This window comes from Bombus fervidus, chromosome 17, assembly GCF_041682495.2.
Source record: "Bombus fervidus isolate BK054 chromosome 17, iyBomFerv1, whole genome shotgun sequence".
In the NCBI taxonomy this organism is placed as follows: Eukaryota; Metazoa; Arthropoda; class Insecta; order Hymenoptera; family Apidae; genus Bombus; species Bombus fervidus.
Window position 1 is genome coordinate 5648137 of NC_091533.1, and position 23129 is coordinate 5671265.

At 41.1% G+C, this 23129-nt stretch overlaps 1 protein-coding gene across 2 annotated transcripts in view; it reads right to left on the reverse strand.

Annotated features, from left to right (window-relative positions):
- Window positions 1–18978, reverse strand: part of LOC139996007 (protein apterous-like) — a 53846-nt gene extending 34868 nt beyond the window's left edge. Inside the window, exons 1-3 of one of the 2 annotated variants that reach the window (XM_072019974.1) lie at window positions 17948–18978; window positions 3245–3536; window positions 2395–2782 (exon numbers count right to left, since the gene is read on the reverse strand). In XM_072019974.1, the coding sequence (XP_071876075.1) occupies window positions 2395–2782; window positions 3245–3536; window positions 17948–17995 (728 nt within the window). In that variant the 5' untranslated portion in view covers window positions 17996–18978. The remainder of the gene's footprint in view (window positions 1–2394; window positions 2783–3244; window positions 3537–17947) is intronic. The other variant, XM_072019975.1, reaches the window with a different exon arrangement.
- Between the last annotated feature and the right edge of the window lie 4151 nt (window positions 18979–23129).

Consider the following 23129-nt stretch of genomic DNA (forward strand, 5'->3'; position numbering starts at 1 on the left):
ATAAGTTTTTTTTCCTGGTTCTAACGTTGTTTCGGAGTATTAGGTAGATTAGGTAAGACGAATACGCTTGTGCACTTTATTATCCTTATACTACGTGAAGCTCTTACGCTCGTGTATTGCTTAATGGATCAATTTTCTATGAATAGCGAACGTTGTCGTGAATAGAAATTATCATTTTTACTTCTAAAGTAATAAATTTTATCCTTTCATCTTCTAATAGTTCCTAATAAAATCCTAAATCGCTTTATACGGAATCGATCTTCTTTCAAATTACTTCGCTTTACATAACCAAAAATTAATGGATGAATATAATGTCAAGTCGTTAAATAATACGTAGTTAATACATAATGTCAAATAGCTGTAAAACTATGAAAAACTTTTCAATTCTTATATGTTGTGATTAATATGATTTTATCGTATCGGAATATAAAATATAAGAATAGAAAAATTCAGAATATAAAAATTAGAAAGCTACGTTAAAAAGAGGCTAAAAATAATTTCCACATACCTTCATTTTCCAGTGAAACTTTTTCTTATGAGATTTTATATTTAATTTCCATAGCATGAAGTTTTTGTAGTCGTATGAAAGTACTATTATATGATACGAAATTTAATATACTTGAATCTAATTAATTAGTATGCAAATACTACCACAGGCACAACGATATGCAGATACTTTTCGTAACCACTGTACATCGATGATGCCTGATCATGTTTTTTGTAAAATTTCAACACGAAATACACAGTTTTTCTTGAAAGAGAATGCACGTTCTCGGAATAACGTGCATTTCAGAGGAAAAGCAAGTCTGCTTATATAAACGCGCGGTATCTTATTGTTTTCCGCGAGTCGCTCTCTGTAACGATAATTTTTTCTTATTCCATGCGTGATTCGCCTCGATGGCTAGCTACTCGGTGCAATGGTAATTCACTGTCAATCGCGTGCACGTCGATAAAACGAGCCCTTATCATCGTGACCGAGGAGATTCGAGGCCTTCGTTGCGCAAACGCGTTCGCCCACTTTGAAATCACGCGCGCTCTCTGAAATCGCGGATGGTCTCCTCGAATGGTCTCTGGAATTACAAAAATTGCCGCTTCGCGGTTGACTTGCTCCTGTGACGAGCGACCTAGCATTTTCTTTGCACCGTATAACATGCCCTATTGACGTGAAGAAAAATTCAAAACGAAAATTAAGAAAATATAGGGGAATCGAGCGAACTTAATTTTCGACAACATCGAAAATTTAATACGTTAGAAAAATTTTAAGTATTGATTGAAATTATGTGATTGCGTGTAATTGGTTAATTAAATGTCAGTGGAACAATGACACAAGTGATACATTCTGTGATACATTATATTTTATATTTTCTTCAATAAAAATTCCCTTTGAGCTTCTTAATTATGTTTATTAAATTGATTTTAAATTTAAAGGAATAAAGAGTAGAATTTAAGATATCGATGCATTACTAATCTTTCATTGATATTACTTGTGCCGAATAATTATGAATGACTGAGATCCGTGAAGCACAAAATTTGGTCATAGCTACGCGAATATCGTTGTTTCACTGTAACGATAGGAAGTCGAGCGCTACGGATTTCCTCGGGCAACATTGTCGATAAAAACCAAAGACACTATACTTTGTGGTTTCATTTTAATTACTTAGCGGGGAAGATTATCAGTCGACCGCATGAAGATTCGTGTAGATATAAATATAGTTGTAAACCATGGCCGAAGCTATTAGAATGGGTGGATGAGAGGAATAGATCGATATAGGACATGTACCTAATTTATTTAATGCGTACAATTCCAAGACGTTTCACCAGACAAAATCATTAGAAAACTCGTTAACGGTAAGGTCGACAAACGTTCGAAACTTCGCTTTTATGACTCGCCTCGACGATACTCATTGGCGATCGTTACGAATCTTTAATGAGAGGTAGTGACTTTATCTTCGTGATAAAAAGCTAACTGCTTACTAATATAGATCCCTATTTTAATTGCGTTTTTTTAAAACTCGTTTTCCATTTACGAGCATAAAGTTTTAAACGAGCAATTTCTAAAACGCGCCTTTATAATACAAAATTCTTTGTATATTATTTTATAATCGGTTATTGTCAACAATTTAATGCTTTTAATGACCGGCAACGAACAGCGCATGGCTCGTATTAATATCCGATTGATAAATCTTAAAGATTGGCAAATTCCAAACCAAAACTGGTAAGTATGATCAACGACACGATAAGAGTTATTCACAAAAATATGAATTTGCATAAATATCTACAGTCTGCCTATCACAATCTCTTATAAGAAAACTCTGTCAAATCGACCTCGACCGCTTACGTAACGTTCCACCAGTCGAGGGTTAATCACCGTAACAAATGTCTGCATCGACTCACCGATAGTAATCCTTCTTGCAGTAAATGTTTCCGTCTCTGCTGAAGCAAGTGACTTCGCCATCGAGTCCTTGACGGCAGTGGGAGCATTGAAGGCAGGCCGCGTGCCACCGCCTGTCCACCGCCTGCAAGTAAAACCTGTCGGATATCCGTAGACCGCATCCGGCGCAAACCACCCCCGGAACATCCTCAGACTGTGCGGGAGGAGTGGGTGGTGGCTCCAGCTTTGGGATAGCGTGCAAGTGGTCCGTGGTTTGTTGCTCCTGCGAGTGAGTCTGCGAGTGCAGATGCGAATGGTGATGATGGTGATGATGGTGCGTCGTATGCGGAGGCATGGTCAAGTCGCTGGGGTTCTCGAAATTACTGTTGCTATTCCTGTATTCTTGGCCACCTGACAAGCGTTTCAATGGATAATGAATTACGACGTTTAATTTACAAATTAAGATTGTTGGTTTAAAAATGAAAGAAAATTGAGAATCATCGAAAACAATTTTTACTTGAATCGTTAAATGTTATTACGTGTGTAAATTAATCCGATCTGTTTTTAAACAAAATTTGTTCGTGGTACGTGCAATGTAAATTCGATTGCCAAATAAAATAATTTTCCTTATTCGATCGATTCACGTAAAGTTGCCAATACGAACACACGCGAGGTTGTTTTTAAATTGTTGTGAAACATTAAAATATTTCAGTTTAAGATGCTTGTTAGAAACAAGTAAATCTAAACGCGCATCGAATTAATTTTCACATTAAATACCTTAAAATTGTACGATATGAAAGAAAGTTGGAAATGCTCGAAACATTTCGATGTGATAAAGAATTAAATATTGTTAAAGATAATACAAACACGTACCTCCAGGAGAATCATAATCCCTAGAGTCGTAGGGGGTGGTAGGTCCGTCGTAGCAGTTGTTGTTTGTTCCACAGTGGGTCTGATGCAGGGGTGTATGATGGGGCCCGTGATGGTGGGCGGCAGGAGGACTGCACGGTAAGGTGGTAGGTCGTGCAGCATCGCCCATAGACGCAGGGAGGCAGGGACTTAGGTCCCTCGCCTGGTCCACTGCTCCGGGCCCCCCCGCACTGCCGGGCCCCCCTTGACGCCCCACAGCCAAGCCGCTGCCACGCTCCTGCGAGCTGGCCGGCTGCTGGAACAAACATCCAATCATAGCCTTTAGAAATTTTCAAAGTTTACAATCGATATCTTATAACATTTATGTATGTTCGAATTAAGAATATTTATGCAAAATTTATATACCTATGATCGCGATTAGAGATATAGGAGCTAAACACAAGTTTGTTTTATGTATTGGAAATGGAGAGTTCACGGCCAAAGAGCGAAAAATGTATTTTTTATTTATTTCTTTACGATCCGATATTTTTAACAAAAGCAGATTGTAACAGAGTATAAAGTTAGTTCATTGCTAGAGAATCATATAGTTAGAAATCTATATGATTTATAAATTGTACGAATAATATGTCCATATTTCGCGGCCAACACGGTGTAAAAACAGTGATTAGCTAACGCTGGCATAAGTAGCAATTAAAAAGATCATAAGACAGGAAAATAACGTTAGTTCGATGGTGTTAGTTTTATTGTACGATAGAAATGGCTAAAAGGCTCGATGACAACGGGAATGCAAAGTTCTCCACGCGAATGGAGCCTAATACGTTAATTGAACTGTAATGTGGCGGCGTTAAACGATTGTTTTACGCGCGTGTATTTTGCAACGCGGTCTCACGCGACACCCGAACGAGCATCGACGGTATTTCACCGTTCACGGTTCAGTAGTCGCATCGAAAAACCGAGTGGAAAGAACCTAATCCTTCCGATCTAACCGCAATCGCGTCGAAGCAAAGCATAGTCGATTTGTTCGAGCGAAATTCTCACACCTACATTGTGCAGTGGTCACAAAGGTCGTCACAAACAGCGTCACCATGAACAAAAAGTCGATGGCGAGAAATCAGCAACCAGAGAAAAACGGAGGAAGAATAGAGACAGGGTGAAAGTAATCAAAGGAGGCTTCCTTTCGTTAATAGTTCGGATAGAATCGAATCGATTCTAAGTCAAAGGGACAAGAGACGTCGAAAAACGCCGCGTCAACGTGGACGCGCCGTAGACCAGTCTCGGCTCAAAAACCTATATAATTCCCAACGACGAAGGGAGGAAAAAAGCTCGCCGGTAAAAGTAAGCGATCCGAGGCAGAGCCGAAGATGGAGAAGACACTTTCCACCGAAGTCAAAGAGGAGACACCGTAAAGGACATGGTCGGAAGACGTCGCAACCGCGTAGGATAGGTACTCCTGGTCGTCGTTGTCGGACCGACAACTGGAATAGGCGAAATAGGACAACAACCTAACAGGCACGAAGAGCAAGACGGCGACGGGGACAGTATCCAAAGTGACAGCGGATTACGGCTCGGTTGACATCGGCAAAGGGCAAGGGGTCTAGAGAAAAGGAGAAAGATAAAGAGTGGCATGCTGACGGCAGTAGCCGGTCGCCTCTGATGGATGTCGTAAGGCGGTGTGCGCATGCGCGCGACCCTATAAGGCGCCCGCAGCCGACCAATCCGAGTCGCCGCCGTGTTTCAACTGTCAACGCGGTTGCGGCGTACCGCGGTGCGCTCCAGACATAAATTACGTGGCGAGCTGCCCTGGTCCTCTCCTTCTCGTCCCTCTCTCTTTCCGCCTCCCTTTTTTCCTCTACCCCTCTTTCTCGCTCTTTCTAATACCTCTCAACTTCTCCTTCCCTTCTTCTTTACCCGGGAACCCTTTCTTCCCCATTTCCTTCTCACTCAGGTCATAAAGGCCCTACGCTTCCTTAGGCTCTCTCTCTCTCTCTCTCTCTCTCTGGTGGAAAACCAATGCCGCACTTTACGACACCAGATACCGGTATTTACTGCATCTCCGTTGAAGCGGCGCGTTTGCGATCGAGCCCGAAGGGCGGTTAACTTGTGCGCATAGAACGTCGTAAAGATCGCTACTCCGAGCGGTGATGCCCTACGGTGACGAATTTAAGCTCGTATTCCAACGATCGATGCTAAAGCTGATGGCACTTACAGTTAGTACCTTCGGTGGATAGTACTCATGCGTCGAGGGAATTTTTCTTTTGTCGAAATTCTTTAATCTAAGCATTAAGTTATTAAGAGGTAACGTTGCGTTAAATCTTTTCTCATGGTAAATTATGAAAGTTTCTGTTGGAACTTAAAGTTGAAAAATATATCGGACGAATCCTTGAAATTCCCTTTCGTAACTACCGTGTGACACAACGTTCAATGTAAATGTAAATTAATTGAAAAACAATTGAAAATGTAACGTAACGCTTGTCCCTAATAGGTTAATCGACTTTTTAATTTACCTAGATAAAAGTAAACGAAGTGAATTTCAACGAAAGCAAAATCTTCAATAAACAAGTATATTTTTTCTTTTTCATTAAATAAACATGATTTAGCAATCCGTGGATAATACTAAAGGAAAAAAGATATCTCTACGACGATCTTCTTATTAAATTCGCGTTCCAGTTGCGACATACATTCTGATTCTCTAAGTTGGTTAGCGACTTCTATCTTTTTCTGTTCTATTTCTTTTTTCCATTAACTGATTCATCGAACGATAATGGTCCTAGAAATGGCACAAAAGAGATCGATCGGATAAAGCGCGCATGCGCGGCGCCGCGTGTTTCACGACGAGGGAAAACTAATAGAAATTACCAGGTTCGTTTGTTACGGCGGATTTTCACTGTGCAACGTAACGATTACGCGGCGGCCGTTGTTTCTTATGTAATAAACCGGGTCGCGGAAAGAATCTGTGGAACGCGCGTTTCGACGTGTCTCTCTGGTGCTTCTGGCGTGCAACCTATCGCGAGTCGTGGCTCGTTTCCTTCGAAGATCATTGATTAAGCTTCGATTGGAACTTTGATTGGGCGACTTTCTTGCCGCTAACAGTAACAACGAAACCCCGCGGTGGTGAACTCGATTCTCCGAGGGAATATGCTGGTTTCTAGCAAAACGATTCGAGTCGCTCGCCGCAAACGTTATCCGAATATCGTGGAAGAAGATGAAGTTAATTATAATTTTGCTCTTTTTTATTAATTCCCTCGATAGATCTAACTAATATATTTCTTTCTTCCTCTATTTTCTCTATTATTTCTTACACAAAGTTATTGATTCGACAAAGATTTTAATTTTACTTATTTATAAAGAAAAAGATTACTAAGAATTTCTCGATAATTATAAGTTTCGATTTAACGGGCTTCCGCACCTATTCCTGTTTTTTTATTTATAAACGTGGACAATGTCGTCATCAACTTCCTGTCATTGATAGTATCGTATCTACTCAATGTCAGTTTGTAAACGCAGTTTCTTTCATCCAGTAATTTAATTCAATCACATATGTACATACACTGAAATATCGATTTGTATTCTGATCGACATACAAATACAAAACTACGTTTCTCGAGAAAGAAACCTCTAATTTCAATATATTTTTTCACAAAGAATCGTTCTTTTTCCGATTATTTATTATTATATTAAAAACTAACATGTTGAAATTTAATGGATTCAAATATTTCTACCATGTTCATGGATACACATATAGAGACATCCTGTACATCTGTTACATGTATATGTATATCAGGCAATCAGAATGAAACGTTCATTTAAATGTTACATCCATAACAACGGATCATCAAGACCTTCGGTCTTGCCTTTATTGGTTCAACAACGTTTGTTACGTTCGCCGATAACACCAGTGCATCATGCAAGAAATCAACCAGGTTTTCATACGCCGTTCCTCGCTTAATGTCATTATTAACCTCCGTTGGAACAATGCACAGCTTTTTTTAACAGTGTAGGCGCATTTCTTAACACTCCATTGTGCCAGGTCGCACTCCTCGAGCCGAGAGCGAAGATGTTCTTTGGTACCAACATAGGTCGCCGCTTTTCTTTCGACGTGCCTCAATGAGATTTCCCAACCTTCCCCTCGTATCGGGCATCGCGGCAAAACAAGCGCCAACAACAAATGCAAATAGAGATATTTCCTCGAGAGAATGCGGCTGGAAATCTCTGTTTTTCCATCTGAACACGCGTTTCTCACGAACATTTTCGCCGAACCCCGTTTTGGTATGCGATCGCGCTGGAATATCTTCTTGGATCGTAACCTAACCTAAATTTCGAACCGTTTCCACCGTTGCAACAGTTAGAATTATAAATAATATACGGATCTTTCGTCAGTTTCGACAATAAAAAAGGATTAGTTATATATTGAGGATTATACGAAGAGTAGGTGAACAGGAAGAACAACGCTCTTATTCTTCAAAGCAGTGTACAATCGCAAGATTTATGAAGTATGTTAACGATTGTGTGAACTCGACACAGTGTGATATAAAGAATAGGAACAAAGAATGGATATATAGTATATGATTAACACTAATAGCAACCATTCATAAGAGTTAATTGAGAATTAACACTGTAGACTGTGATGTATCGTAGATTTAGTCCTTTGCCAGTCTACTAATCCCAATCCTAGACTCCGTTCTCAGAAACTCCATTAATTATCCTAAATGCAAAAGGAACATCCTCGTTTCGATGCCTTCGTCATGGAAAAGGTCAACCATCCGTATTTCATTGGAAAATTTCTATCAACCAATGAATTCCATTATTATCGGTTATCACTACAAACTACGTACCAGAGATTTTTTAATTCCAATCCCAGAACTCTGCTTTCATGAAATGCCACCGTTATCAAACCAATAGCTTCGTTTTCCTTTTTTTCACCGTGAGATCAATCAGCGATGCTTCGCTGAAAAATTTCCTATTGGAAAATTTCAACGACGCCCAATGCATTCCGGTTGGTTATAGAAACTGGACGAGTTCCATTTCCAGAATTTGCCCGATGATCGATTTCGTAAGAGCGAACGCGACAACCGGCGAGTAGCTCGCGCGAACAGACGAGAGATCGATACGGGCATCCTATAAATTTCCCACGAAACGGCACGACCGGTCGATCGATCTTCACTCGGCTTCGCGAGATCCTTATCCATCTCGAGAGTGGACCTGCCACAGGCGACCGGGTGCTCGGACTGTAAAACAGACTTTCACCGTGGCTCTAACTTGCACAAGACTCCGCCTTTTTCATTTTCACGAAACGTGAAGTAAATAACGAGCGCGGAATCCGTCGGGATGCCGGCACGAAAAGCCAGTAGAATGCCGCCAGAAATGCCGCTCGACGGTCGTTCGATCGTGCGACAGCCTTTCCGAACTACTGCCGAGATATCGACTGTCGATTACATTGGTCGCTGTGTACATCTACTTTTGTATTTTTTCTTCCGTCTGTTGCTTTACTTTTCCTCTTTTCCTATCTTGTTTTCTTTTCCCTTTTGTTTCATTCATTTTTCTAGGGCAAACAGACGCGTGGACCGCGTGCACGCTGAGATAACGCGATGTATTAAGTTCGCGCCGTGACTTTCAGATTGATAAGTAATCGATGATTCATCTGTTTCTCGTCGGGGTAACTTGCGCCGAGCCGTTAACGAGTTATCGAAGCAGAGATACGCTGGTCCATTAGATAGAAAATACGAGGTCGAGTTGGAAATTTTTATTGAACAACCACGTTCTCGTGGAACCTATAAAATCTTTCTTCCCAAACACTTTCTTCCCAGAGGCTGTTTCCTCCGTCTGTTCGCCAACGAGGAATGGGGTAATTGGAGCGTGATTCTTTTTGTAGCGCGACACGATCTCGTATGATTTACGAGAAGTCATCAGTATGAATCAGACACGGCTCGAGCCGAGAATTTTTCTACGATCGTTCCCCTCGTTTGGAAAACGCCGAGTCGCCTGTTTCCAGACGGAGAAGTTAACTGGAGACCGGAGAGTTAACCATGGGAAAATGGATCTCAAATCGAATCGAGTCTGCCGTTCTGTAAGGAGGATGAGAAACGTGTCGGTTTCGCGCGGGAAAAGTTCCAAGGACCGTACGGTCCGAATACGGTAGGAATACGAGAGCTGGTAAAATTTATTGGGGACGATCTCTCGCCGCGTCGCCACCATGACAACTCCGGTGCTTGATCATTTTTCGGGACAGAAAGAAACGCGAAATTCACCATTTCTTTATTGCTCTTGCGAGTCATTGCGAAGAGCTTAGAATCGCTGTTTTGAAAGGAAAAACGATTTGAACGACGAACATGGTAAAAGAAAGGTGTAAAAGAAAGAGCACGATCCTTCATCTTGTTGATTTTGAAGTATTATAAGTGTTTTAAATAGACCAATTTACTTTTATCAATACATTAGCGGCTAGATGTATTACATTTTTCATAAAGTATGATCAAATAGAACAGTTAACGTATCGATGTTGGACTCTGCAGAAAGGAGTACAAATGTATCAACCACGAATGTGCTAAGAGAGTTCTCATAGATATTCAATTACGAATCTGGAATGTATATACTTCCAACCCATGATTCAAATTTTCCAGATTCTATAGTTCCCAGCATCTCCTATCATCCATATTTACATTACATTAAAAACTATAATAAATCGTTAATTAGCAATAAATTACTAATTACGAACATCTTCGGAAAACTGTCACCAATATCGCAACTATAAATTTTGTAACATATCCTCTCAATTTTGTCAACTTCCAAATTTCCAAAATCCTCAAACTCCGATGCCAACAATTCTCAGCGTGTCCTATCATCGATACTAAAAACAAGACCACGAAAAAATCAAACCAGGAAATTCGCTCGCAGTCCGAATCTGGCATCTCTCTTTGTCCCATTTCTCTCTCGCTCTGTCGATTCTATAAACACGCGCGTCCCGTGTTGGCCGCGTATCAGCTTCCCTTGGCCAGCCATGATAGCGATAACAATAAACAGCCTCGTCCACTCGGCGGACGGGCTGCAGCCTGTGGTTTCTCTTAAAACGCGTGGGCGACGCTTAACACCGCAGAGAACCGATAAACTGCTCGCTATCTGCACTTCTCCGCGGCGACCGGCTACCAACCGGCCGGACCTCGAGCTACTCGCGACCGGACAAAAATATTGGATCGTGGCTGTTCGTGTGCTACTGTGCCACCTCGGTTATTCGGCTGCTACGACGACAGCCAACTGAGAGAAACAAAAAACGAGAAAAAGAAATAAAGAAGGAAGGTGTTTGCGAAGGAAGAAGCCACCGGTCGAGCTCTAAATATAGATTCAACCCCTTTGGATCGGAGACTGGTCTTAAAGAGTATTGGTGTATTTTACAAGAATTTGATGAGAGCAGGATTTTGAAGGCGAATGATCGAAAATGGTACATAATCGTCGATGGTACTTTTACGACTATTCAGCGTTTATTTTTTATTTTCTTATTCTTATTTTGCTTTTAACTTTTAATTTCATGTGAAATTTTTAATTTTATTATTAAACCGTTGGTAATGGATTACTTGCGAATGTAAGGATTAATTATATTAAAAATGAGGCAAAAAGACTGATGTTTTTTATAAGATACGTACTTTTTTGTGAAATCGAGATAGTTATTCTCGACTCGATGTTGAAGTTATTGTTTCGCTTCTTTCAATTACGTCGCGTGTCATGTATATGTAAATATAAAAAGCTCTAATTTCGAGTTCGATAAAATGTCATGTAAATTCTTCCGCTCGAGGAATTTAACCGACCCAACTTCAATCTTCGACCTCCCACGTTATCGTACAGAAACACTGTTTTCATTCAACAAGAAGAAATTATCATTTCTAATTATTTTTAATCTGTACATATTACGAAACGAGTTCGACTATCAATCTGCTCGAATTTTCACGAATTTCTAGCACGAATTGATCGCCATGAATATTAAACGTATCGCGCTTTTGCTTGTGATTGCGAAACCCGCGTTTTGCAAGTTTTATGAATCACGACACCGAACGAAATCGCGTATTGTCGATCTCGAATTTTCCAGACCAATTCTCGCTGTCGATGCTTTCCACGCGATTAAACGATTTCTTAATGATAAAAATGACGAAAAATCAAAACCGAATCAGAGTGATAAAAGATAAAGAGCGAGAAATCTGCTTGATCGAACGATACTACGATATTTTGTGGAAATAAAAAGAGAGATTGAAAAAATGGAAAAATATGGAGACGAATATTGTCGTCCTTGCGTCACATCCGGTGCGTCATTGCGCAATTGCACAATTGCACAAACAGGACTATCGAGATCCAAGGGAAGCGATTCGTTTGCAGTGAAGCAAAGAATACGTAACGATAATTGAGAAATTATGAATTTCGACGATTGTTCCAGGAAATCGGTGATCTCAACTGCGTAGAAATATCGTATTATCATTCTACGTGTTCAGTTTTGTTTTCTTCTTCTGGTACGATGTTTGCGGAGAAGATTTTGATTTAACGACGCTCGGATAATTTCATCGCTCGTTTCTTCAATGTTACGTCTACAATGATCTTATGTTTCCTGCGACGCGTGTATGTAGAACAAAAGTTACGCTAGATTTCTTCCTTGCTCGATGTCGATCCAAATGAACGTGGTTAATAACTACTAACAATCAAAGAAGTTTCTTTCTTCGCATCATTTACGCATGGATAGAAAATAAAGACAATTAACTCCTATCTTTTAAAATATCTTAACCTTTTGTATTTCATTGGCGCTACTACGCAAGATTGACCAGATGACAAAATAAAAGAAAGTAAAGTATACTAAACTTCTTTGTCAATCGTATAATCTCTGTATATTTTTAATGTTATTTACAATTAACCGAACAAAGCTTTATTCACATAGACAATTTTTCTTTTCGTATTATTCTAAGAAAAAAGAGGGATGCGAAAGAAAAGGAATCTCGCAACTGTCTGGCGAAGCAAAGAGGTGTAAGAGTACTTGAAGTAAGAGATGAGAAAACAGTTATTTAAATACTAAAACGAGACGAGATACCGGGGACACAGAACGGCGGCACGCCGAGCAGGCCAAGAATCGCGACCCGACCCCGAGATACCGCTTTCCCTCCCTCTGTGGCCACTTCGCGTTCCGGGAAAATTCAGATCGCGTCTTCGTCTGCCAACGGCGCGACGCCCGATTCGACCGCTATTAATCACGTGCAAAACCGTGATCGGCCCGCTGAAAGCACGAGTAAACGTTTCGACGTACCGCAACGAGGACCGTTTGAAAATTTTGCGAAACGTCCGACCGACAGATGATGCGTTCGAAGAAACACAAACGGACAGATTCCATCTTCTTGCGACTATTCGTGACTTTGATGTATTCGGGAATTTTGAAAGCGTTCCGTCGAGTATTTAAAGAAAATGGCACGATCGATGAGACAACTATGTTTTCGAGTTGTCAGCAAGAGTGAAAATCGGAACGTTTGACGATAGACGAAAAGTGAAAACAAAGAGAAATTTTCCTAGAAGCTGTAAAACTGCCAGTGGGAAACGAATTTCCTGTTCGTCGAATATAAATCATACGTTCTTACGACGGAAAGAGCATAGTGGAACGAATTAATTTAGGAATCGCGATTAAAAGATCTATTCTACCCAACGTGTTTTTTTATTCCAAGAACCGCCAGTGAACAGGCAGTTAGGATATTAACAAGTTCCTGTGCAATAAATTAGCCACCTAGAACCAAGCTCTACTTCATAAATGTCTACTTATTCGTTCTTTTACTTGGTGATCCCTTGTTCGATGATTCACCGAAATTCAAACGCATGACGAATAAAAATGTTTATCTTCTAACGTGTGATAGGAAATTCATTTCGTTACATTTCTTACGTATGAATAAAAATCAAAAAGAAGAAGAGGAATTCCGTTCCACTAAATTTCACTAAAAAATTCATATTCCTTTATAACGTTTTTCTATATAATCAATTGTGAACAAAATATTTGAGAAGTATTAAACGTTTAAAGCGCGATCACGAAACAGAATTACGAGCAATTCCGTTTGCTCGAATTTCGCCAAAAAGTTAAAGAAACGCGGAAGAAACGGCAAATTTTTGCCAAGAGACGAACGTGTCACTCTGGAGGACAGTTTCACGAGCCACGATAGGCAAAAGCATATCGCCCGCGGTCCCTACCTAAATAAACGACAAAAGATGGAGCGAGGCGCGGATTTATTAAACGTTCGTCCCGCGATGACCGCCGCCGCTCCGTGGCGGATATATCTCAACAGGCCCGGCCAATAAATTACGCTCGACACAAACGGACCACTATCACGGACAGACACGTTCGTGCCACGTCGCGCTTATCTCATCGAAGTTACAATAATCACACTCTCTTCGGCCGGCTCCATGCTGACGCACGCTGCTGTCCGGCTGCGTGCATAGAAAAAGATCGAAAGCGTCCACAGACTAAACGACGCCAAATCCGTGTGACGCTGATTAGATGCGTTCCACCAATATCATTTTCAACCATTGGATTTCGATCGACCGACTATAGGTCAGAATCGATGAAAGCTTGTTTATCGAATCACCACTTACGTACGCCACGGATGTTTATGTAAATTCATATTTTGATAACGATACTAATCGTATTATCATAATGACTATTTATGTCATATCACAATGTGTACATCATAATGATTATTTTGCTTTGAACATCGGTCTTCGAACAATGGTTTAATGATTATATATGTACATAGTTGTCTCGATGATTTGAACGAAGGTTTGCAATAGTTTGAGAAGGTCTGAAAGGAATCGATGCCGAGAAAGAGAATGTGGAACGGTTTAAGCGCAGGTTGCTTTCAGGAAATTCACAGCAGACGTAAAATGAATTAACGTCGATGTCTTTTGAGCTTTCGGAAGAAGATTCCTGTCGAATTACGCCAGTAGGAGGAAATATATAGGTGGAAGGGTAACATCGAGAAACTGAGTTCGATAGGGAAGAAGATGTAATTTTCACTCTTAAAATCCGCAATCTTCGAAACATTCGCGATTATTAAGCTTCCCCTTTAATTCCTCCGATCTTAATTATCTTAACATTGCTTCAGATTTTAGATTCTTATATCATCACTTAGATTTCAACAACGTACAAGGAGTTTTAAATGTTTTAAAAGAAACTTTGACGTATTAACGATCGTATCGTGTTCTCCTTAAATTTAAGAAATATTTTAATAGTAGGAAAATTTGTGTCAAAGATTACCAAAGAGCGTAACGTTAATCGTGATATGAAAGAGAACGTTCTGTAACTTGCAAGTTTCGGCTCGACTATCATTCAATCACGTTATAATGCAACTCTGTCTTAAAACCACCTCTAACCACGAAGTCGACATTGTTCCGGTAACAAGAATGTCTGCTCAACCCGACGAATAACTCCCGTCAAGCGTATAAAACGTCTGAAAAATCCGTCGCAGACCCGAACTCGTAATTCACGCAGTTGTCGCGGAAATTGTTATTTATTTTCACCGCAGTCGCGGCCCCTGTCGCGAGATGAATTATTCGACCGTGCGCGCGGTCACAAAGGAGCGTAGGAAAATCTCGGGGTTGCGCAACGAAGAAACAGAGAAAATTAAGCCAGTCGAATGCCAAACTGATCGACTCTGTTTTCTGTAACGATCTTTTATTTTGACAGGTAATGGAATATACGATTAAATTTTTCATAAATACGCAAAAAATGTGTAATCGATGTACGATAAACGCGTCAACTCGGCAAAAACTAAACGATTAACGTCTCGGTTGAGACGATCAGTTAGTCTTTCGTGTGATTCAATTGCGCTGGTCGCTCGTCGCCGCCACGAAAACGGCGCGCCATTCCCGCGCCCCGTTTTGCGTTTCATGCGATAAAATAATCGCGTCGCTATAAGAAGATTGGGACATTTAACGCACGGCGCCTCTTATACGATACGCTTTAATCAACCACTGATTCTTTGGTAAACAAATTATTTACGCCGTGTTTCTTTCAATGGTTTTCGTTGTAAAAATTTCGAAGAATAGCCGTCAAATGAAACGAATGAAAATTACAGAATAATTGTGAATGACGCGATTTGAAAACTTGTATGTTCTTTAGAAAAGAACAAAGAAGAAACAACAACACACGACACCGTGAAATATGGTTTACGGGAATGATCAGAAAGATAACGAAATGTACTTCGTCGTGAATAATTCCGTGAATAATGGAGAGATAGTTTTGTTTGAGAAAATTCTCGTGGAACTTTTGGTGGATTTTTATAATAGCTTTTTGTAGGTAGATATAGGAGCGTGAAAAGGAGGAACGATACGTATAATTTAAAAAATTCGCGTTCTGATGTAATAACAATTTCCGAGTACTTATACGGACTCTGAACAAAGTAAGAATATAAAATTAACATAAGGTATATGGAATTAACATAATGTTTATCACGAGACAAACAAAAAAGCAAATAGATCTTAATATAACGTATGTTGCAGCGTTAATATAATTTGATAAAAAATGGAAGTCAATCTTTTTCGACGACTATACATTATCGATCTACATTAAAAAGTAATTTATATTCAATTTCTACGATATGTATTAATTTCTTACTTTATTACTAAAATATTTCCAAATATGTATGTATATTAAAACGATACAAGAAAGTAACTTAAAAAGATCGGAAATTAATTCTGAGAAAACTTTCCACGAACACAAGTTAATCGAACGAAAGAGAACGAAAATAATGAAAGTCGTTCGAACTCTCGTTCGAAACGGTTTATATCGATTAACACTCAATTTCGGTGGAATCAGCGAAAATAAAGGGAAAAGAGAAGAATTGGTAAGCGATGGCATGCGTTTTACATCCAGCTCGTTTCGTCGGCGTAGCCACGAGTTAATGCATCGGTTCAATTAGCGACCATCGTGGTGACACCGAACAATCAATTACGTTTGTTTACAAGGTGTACCCGTTAACGGCACAGCCATTCAACGGTCGTTTAAAACGGAATTAACATTCCTTGAAGATGAACGCCGGTTTCGCTGATCGTACATTGCTCGACACCGTTCGAACCATCGTGCAATGGAAAACGAACGTCGCCGCTAAAAATCACGAGCATCCACGTTCCACCGTTTAATCCGACATGATTTCCTTCATGACCAAAACGGTTTCGTGAAACGTTCGTAGTAAATATCACGAAGCAGAGGAATTTCGATTTCTCTTTGGAAAATTAACTTGCGTTGCTAAAACACGAGTATACGTACAGGATTTTCTCGAAAAGCATGACCAACCAAGAAATAACTCAAAAGAAAAAACGTCAAAAGAAACGAAATAAACGTAAAGAAACGTAAGAATCTCCTTTTATAAAAAAAATTCAATGAAAATCCACGGAAAATAAGAAAAATTAATAAAACGAGAATAACCCAAAGAACGCAACAGGATTAAATAGTATCGTATAAAAAGTATAAAGAAACGAGATGAGCGTTTAACATTTCGCTTCGATCTACTAAAAATGGTAATCGTTTTCAGCAATGGACCAAAGAAAAATCTCTGTCTAAAGAGTATCAACCCTTCTCGAACAATGACAAGGAGAAAGAAAAATGTATACCTTTTAACCGATCGAAATCTGCAACCCCTTTCAGCCAGGGGAATCAATTAACAAATCGGGGGTGCGACTCGGGTTCGCGTGTCGCGATCCATTACACCGGTGACACCCGAAAAATTCGCAAACTTCGTGGCGATCCGTCAAACCCGTGGTTCGTGTACGCACGCAGGTCTGTCGTCGAGACGGGGTTTTTTCTGTCGGCGGCGATCTACAACGTCGTCGCGAATCCCTGAAACCCGTTCCGCGCCACGGCCGGCGAATATATCAACCGTTGCGTCGCCGATAAGCGTCGGAGCTCGTCGGCGACTCGTTCGCCCAGCAATATTCCAATTACCGGAATCGCCGGCAATAAAATCGTTGGATCGAATTATCCAGCTAGGATTTGTTTCCATTAACAGCTACAACCGGACACCGACAGCCGCCATCCAGCGGCTCCCTTATCCCTCGCAACGCGACGTTTTAATTAGTTTGTCGAGCCTGAGAATTTAGAATCTTCAAGATTGGAAAGGTTTCGAGCGATCCTAAGACGCGAATTAATCTGTTTTTCATAAAAAAAAAAAAACTGTCATACGGGAATTGACAGAAACTTAGAAGGTAAACTGTGATATTTGGAAGAAAAAGATTATCGTATCGCCAGTACGTTGATAGAAATCTAGAATTTTCAACTTTGTGGGATAAAACTATTTAAAAGCACCCATTCCAACTCGCGGAAAATACGACTCTAATTGCAGAATTTCGGTCAGTCGAAAGAAACCTAATTAATAGAAACCTGATAAACGTAATAAGAATTATTGAAAAATGTCTGTTACAACTCCCGAAAATGTAATAATTCCGGAATGTAGGTCGCTCGAAAGCAACCAAAGAAGCAAATTGCGACCCCCCTTCCCTCTTGTAACATTCTAAAAAAAGTTCTGCTCCAGGTGCAAGTGTCAAGTTGCAAGAGTTGCAAACTCGGTGGAGATCAAAGGGTCGAGGTAAGGATCATCATCGACGGATCATCGAGGCCTGCGTGACAAAGGACCGGGAACCCCTCTCGACGGTTTCGTGGTGCGTACACGGCCAATAAGCAAAGAACCGAGGGAATAGAGGGATGACACTCACCCAGTGCATGCCGGTGGTAGGAGGGGCGCGCTCCTCATACACTCCCATCAGGGTGGCTGCTGTCGCGGGGTAGTTCCCGCCGAGGGTGCGCGACGCCGAAGCTGCTTGGGGGGGAGTCCCGGGGGATCCGCTTGCCGATAACGCGGAGATGGCGTCCGCTGCGCAGGTTCTCTTCTTTTGCCTCCTCTTCTTCTTTCTCCACCACTGTCAAGCTCGCTTCACCCTCTACTTTCCTTGGTTCGGTGATCTTTTCCGCACTCAAAAACGTCACTGGCACCTCCGCGCTGCTCTTTTCCCCGGACTTGTATCAATATTTATATATATCGAATACGAAAGAAAAGTCCAGGAGAGAATTGATAATCGTTGTCTGGCGAATGGGTAGCGCGCGCCCTCGCGGGCACATTTCGCTGAAAAAGAATCACTCCGAGAATCCAGCAGCTAATTCCGCTCTATTAAAAGCGAAGACACGGTGTAACGGTACGGAAACACCGAGCAGACAGTCACGTTACCCACGTTACGGAGAAGAAAGTATACCCCTCACTGATACACAATCACTACTATGTACGCAACGGACAGTCGTTCATCGACGCGACGAGTTGGGGCGACGGGGCGCAGTCCTAGAACCTTGTCGCGGAATTCCTGGTTCCATATCGAACCAAATGGTTCACAAACACTAGGGTAGTCGGAGAAACGCGCGACGAAGTAACACCCGGCTAGTCCGCGCACCTGCACTCGAATACTACCACCGTCCTGGTGTCCTTGGAGCATCGACAGCTTGGTGATCGATCTCGGTTCGTGCTCCTTCGAGGGGACGACCGGACACGCGTCAGACACGTTTCATGGCGCATGTGCCCCGTGTGGTACAAAGGAACGACGAGATCCAACGACCACGACCACGGCCACGGCGACGACACGTCGAGAGGAACGACGCCAGAAAACGAGATTCGCGCGAGCACGCTGCGCCACGGTAAATACAGACCCGTCTACCGAGCCGAAGCCGCGATGCGGAGTGAGGGAACCGGCACAGCTGCAACTGGTTCCAGCCAGAGGCAGCGCCGCATCGCGGTGGAACCGTGAAAACCACCGCGTCACAAGGTGGGGCGGACACGATTCTACGAAGAACCGCCTACTGGCACCCCCTCCCAGGTCGGCAGTGGAACGACAGGCCACACCCCTACACGAAACTCGATACTGTCTTTCCTTGTCTGTTCCGCAATTCTGTCTGGGCAGACCTTGTCTCGAACATCACGGCTACTTTGCTCCACGCCGCGCTCCTGCTCCAGAGAACCGTCTGCGCGAGAGAACAGCGGCTCCGTTGCGGTACACAGTGGCGTAGCCTTCTACGTATATGTGGTTTCGTAGAACAGACGCTTTAAATTGGTGCCTCGGACGGCTGGGTTCTTTGCCGTTTTGTTATGTCACCGCGGAAATGAATGTATCGGGGATGTAGGAATGGAAATTGTGAACGTTCGTTGTCGATCGAATGATTGTTCCCGTGAAAGAGATAATAATGTTGGATCGTAAAGAATGATAACTTCGTGTAAATATTTCGCTAATTTACTAGTTTCTAATAACTTATTCCGCGGCTGTATTGAATCAAAGTAAGATGTAAAAAGTAAGTTTCTGCTGTCAAGGAATCCATTATCCAAGAGGAAGTGGCCAAGATCGAAGCGTTAGAAGTACCTTAAACACCTGAAAACCCTAGACACCTCGTTTTCATGTCAAAATTGAAAGTTGGCTGTCCACACTGCCATTACCCTCGTTTTGAGTATATTCCGAGACGAAGAAAGATGTCGTAATTGTTCGCCCGACGATCCTCTCAACCATCTGGCATTTGCATGAACAACCAATTTACACGTTGCCTTTCGTCACGCGACGCCTTTAACCGCGATTGTCGTTTAACTACAATTTTTTCATCACGAATGCATGTCGCCACAAAAGGGCGCGTTTTGAAAAACGTACAGCGCGATTCCATCGAAAAATTCGAGAGGAATTCACAAGTCAAATGCAGCGACCGGTTGCATCCGGCTTTCCGCAATCTTCGGAAGGTCTCGGTTCTTTTTTGTATTTCGCTCTTTGAAAAGTCGATTCGACGGACACTGGCGGCCTTCGTCTTTTTGCCCCGTGTCGATGTCTTTTCTACATAGCATTGTTCGTCATTATATTCGCCACCTGGAACTTTCTGGTCGAGATTTTCCTGTCGCTACGCAATAATCGTCTTGTGTCGAAGTGGTGTCTACGATAGATACATCGTGTCCTTTGTTTTCCCATTTGATACGTCAATCCTTTTAGTGTTCAACACTTTCACTGACATATATGACTCATCGATTCGATTATTTTGTTTAGATTTTAGACGACGTTATCGAAGCAACTATCGTATTTTCAAGTTTGTACCTTTTAACAGAAAGCTTTAAGAAACGAAACGAAACAACAAGTGCATTCGAGTAAACATTGTTACTTCGAATAAAACTTTTCATAGGGAGAGTATCATTTTTTTTAAGTTATGTATGACTCATACTTGGTGTTTCAAAAAAAAAAAAAAAAAGTGAATTTAGTAGTATTCTTCGTGATCTTTTACGCAGATTAAGCATAATGTCTTAATAGAAAGCGGAAAAAACTAGAAGTGTGAAAGTTTTGTGACTATACGAGTGTTACAGACCTCACCTTTGACCACGAACCGGAAGTACGTGTATCTACGTGACGGTATAATTACAGAAGAAACATTTTTATCGTTGTCTCCTTAATACGAGAACTACCGACCCGGTATATATGTATAGCCAAGCATGAAACTATTTGAAATTTCCTTCACTAATATGAAACTTAAACCTTCTAGTAATATATTTCGCCCAATTTCCACCGCATCGATTATCGGTTCATGCTACAAGTCTCTTAACCCGGATTCTTCCGAGAGAGTCAATCTCAAACGAAAAATACAAGAAAAACCGTTTGCTTTTCATCGTATTTCCTTCTGGCTCGAGCTCAATGCCTCCTTCCTCCTGCTCGCGGTGTTGCGTCTCTCTGAAAAAACGACAGGTTTCAGCGATGGAACAGGCTAACACAGACGTGGTCAGATAGGAGAAAAGAAAGAGAGAGAAAGAGAGAAGAGACAGGACGAGCGACCAGCTGAAACCGAACGACGACCGTCCGTCCGATATTCCGTCATAAAAAGGAACCGGTTTCGTCTGCAACGTAGACGGAAACCGCTGCTGTTGCCGCAGATAACGTCGTCGAGTGATGGAATTCGCGAATATGTCGCCGATGGTCCGTTCGTCCGGCATGTCGTCTGACTGTTCCGTAATTGTGCGAGAATGACCGTGCTATTAGGATCGTGCATTTAACATTAGAACTATCAACGTAATCGAAACGATCAATTTATAACTTAATCCAGTAGCAGTTTATGAACGATTTTCGTTATTCATGTGGACAACTACGACACGGAGGACTAAGATTAATCTTCCGCCAAAATAATACACTCCTTTATAAAAATATTCTTTTCATAGCAAAAATCAACGAATTAAAGTATAATTTATCGCTACATCTATCTTATTCGTTAGATTTTACTGCTTCTGATTTCCATCATTACTTATGAATAAAGATGTAAATGCGCTAATGAGAAATTAAAATATGCAAGAATTTATAGGATTGCATATTATGATAGATATGTCAATATGCTATTTAAGTAGTAAAACGAATCTGTACTGTAACGATCAGTTCTAAGCTTTAATTACAGAAGAATCGTGCCTGTTAAATTTTAATAGAACCAACTAACGAGACGCTTTTCACAAAAACAAGTGGTCGGCATTCGGCTTAAGACAAAAGTGTTCTTTAAACAACCCATCAAATCTCGCAAAACAGTGAATCATGAAAATTCACATTTCTATTCCTAGCTTTCACCAACTCAACTTCACAGATTGAAAAACATGCGACAGTAATAGACGGTTTTACCTACTAAAATTTAAATTTACTGTGTAATTTATGGTTACTTTTAAGAAATTAAATACTAGTCATTAAATTATATAGGTAAGGGATAATCAAATGTAGAAATATCCTAGAACTAAAAGCATCGATCTGTTTCTCTTTTAAGGTACTCGCATAATCTCAATATCGAAGAACTAGACCGATTAACCGAAGCCAACCCTCTTCTAAACTACCCCTATAAGAAAAATCTTGTAAAAATTCCTTTAACCTTCCCAGGCTCTTTTTCAATCAGTCCAAGTAACGTATAACAAAAACATACAAACCAGAGACCGTATTTAACGGTATAAAGAAACAGTTGGCGATTATTGGAAGCCTCTGAGAAATTCTTGATCGCAATAGAGAAGCCGTGGTAGTTGAAACGCGGAATACAGGAAAAGAGATGGTCGAAAAAATATAGAAACGAAAGAGACAAAAGAAAAGAAAGAAAGGTGAGAAGGGGAGGGGTGCTGTTAACTTGACGCGTGAGTACTAAACACGCAGTGACGGTACAATAAAGAGCGGCGCCCCGCAGGGAACGGGGCCCCGCCCGTTGAGAACCCCCCATGAGTGGGACTCGACGAGACCCACGAAAGCCCTATAGAAGCTCGAGGAAACCTTGCATTTCGGGGGTCGTGCCGTGAAACCGCTTATACCTTCCGGATCAACGTAACCGGATGAACTGTTAAAATTTGTGTTCGTTCATTGATAGGTTCACAATACCGCGTCTCCATGGAGCGTTAGAACGCGTTCCGAGAAATCCCCTACTGGTTTATTTGTTACGTTTGCGAATAAATTGACCGATCACCATGGTGGCTCGTGTTAAGACGTAATGGTGTTATCGATATTCTGCAATGAACGTTGTAACGACTTGTTTAGGAAAAGAAGGGATGGCGAGTGCTAGGACTGGTAAAAATAATGATCGCTATATTTCGTGGTCTTGAATCTTTATTCTTTTCTTTAATTCTGTCGTTGGTATACACATTTAGAATATTTATAGTACATAACGTCCAGCATAAATTTATGTATTTACATACAAATTTATAATTAGAATTGTAACATTGTTGGCTTGTTACATACAGATGTATGTATAATGATCATCTTCTGGACAAAAGATTTTGATAAGTATCGAAACATGAATTTAACATGATGTTACTCGCTCGAACAGCAGCGCTATTCGCAGGATTAAGCTTCTATATCCAGAGAATATAAAAAGAAAGCTTGTAAA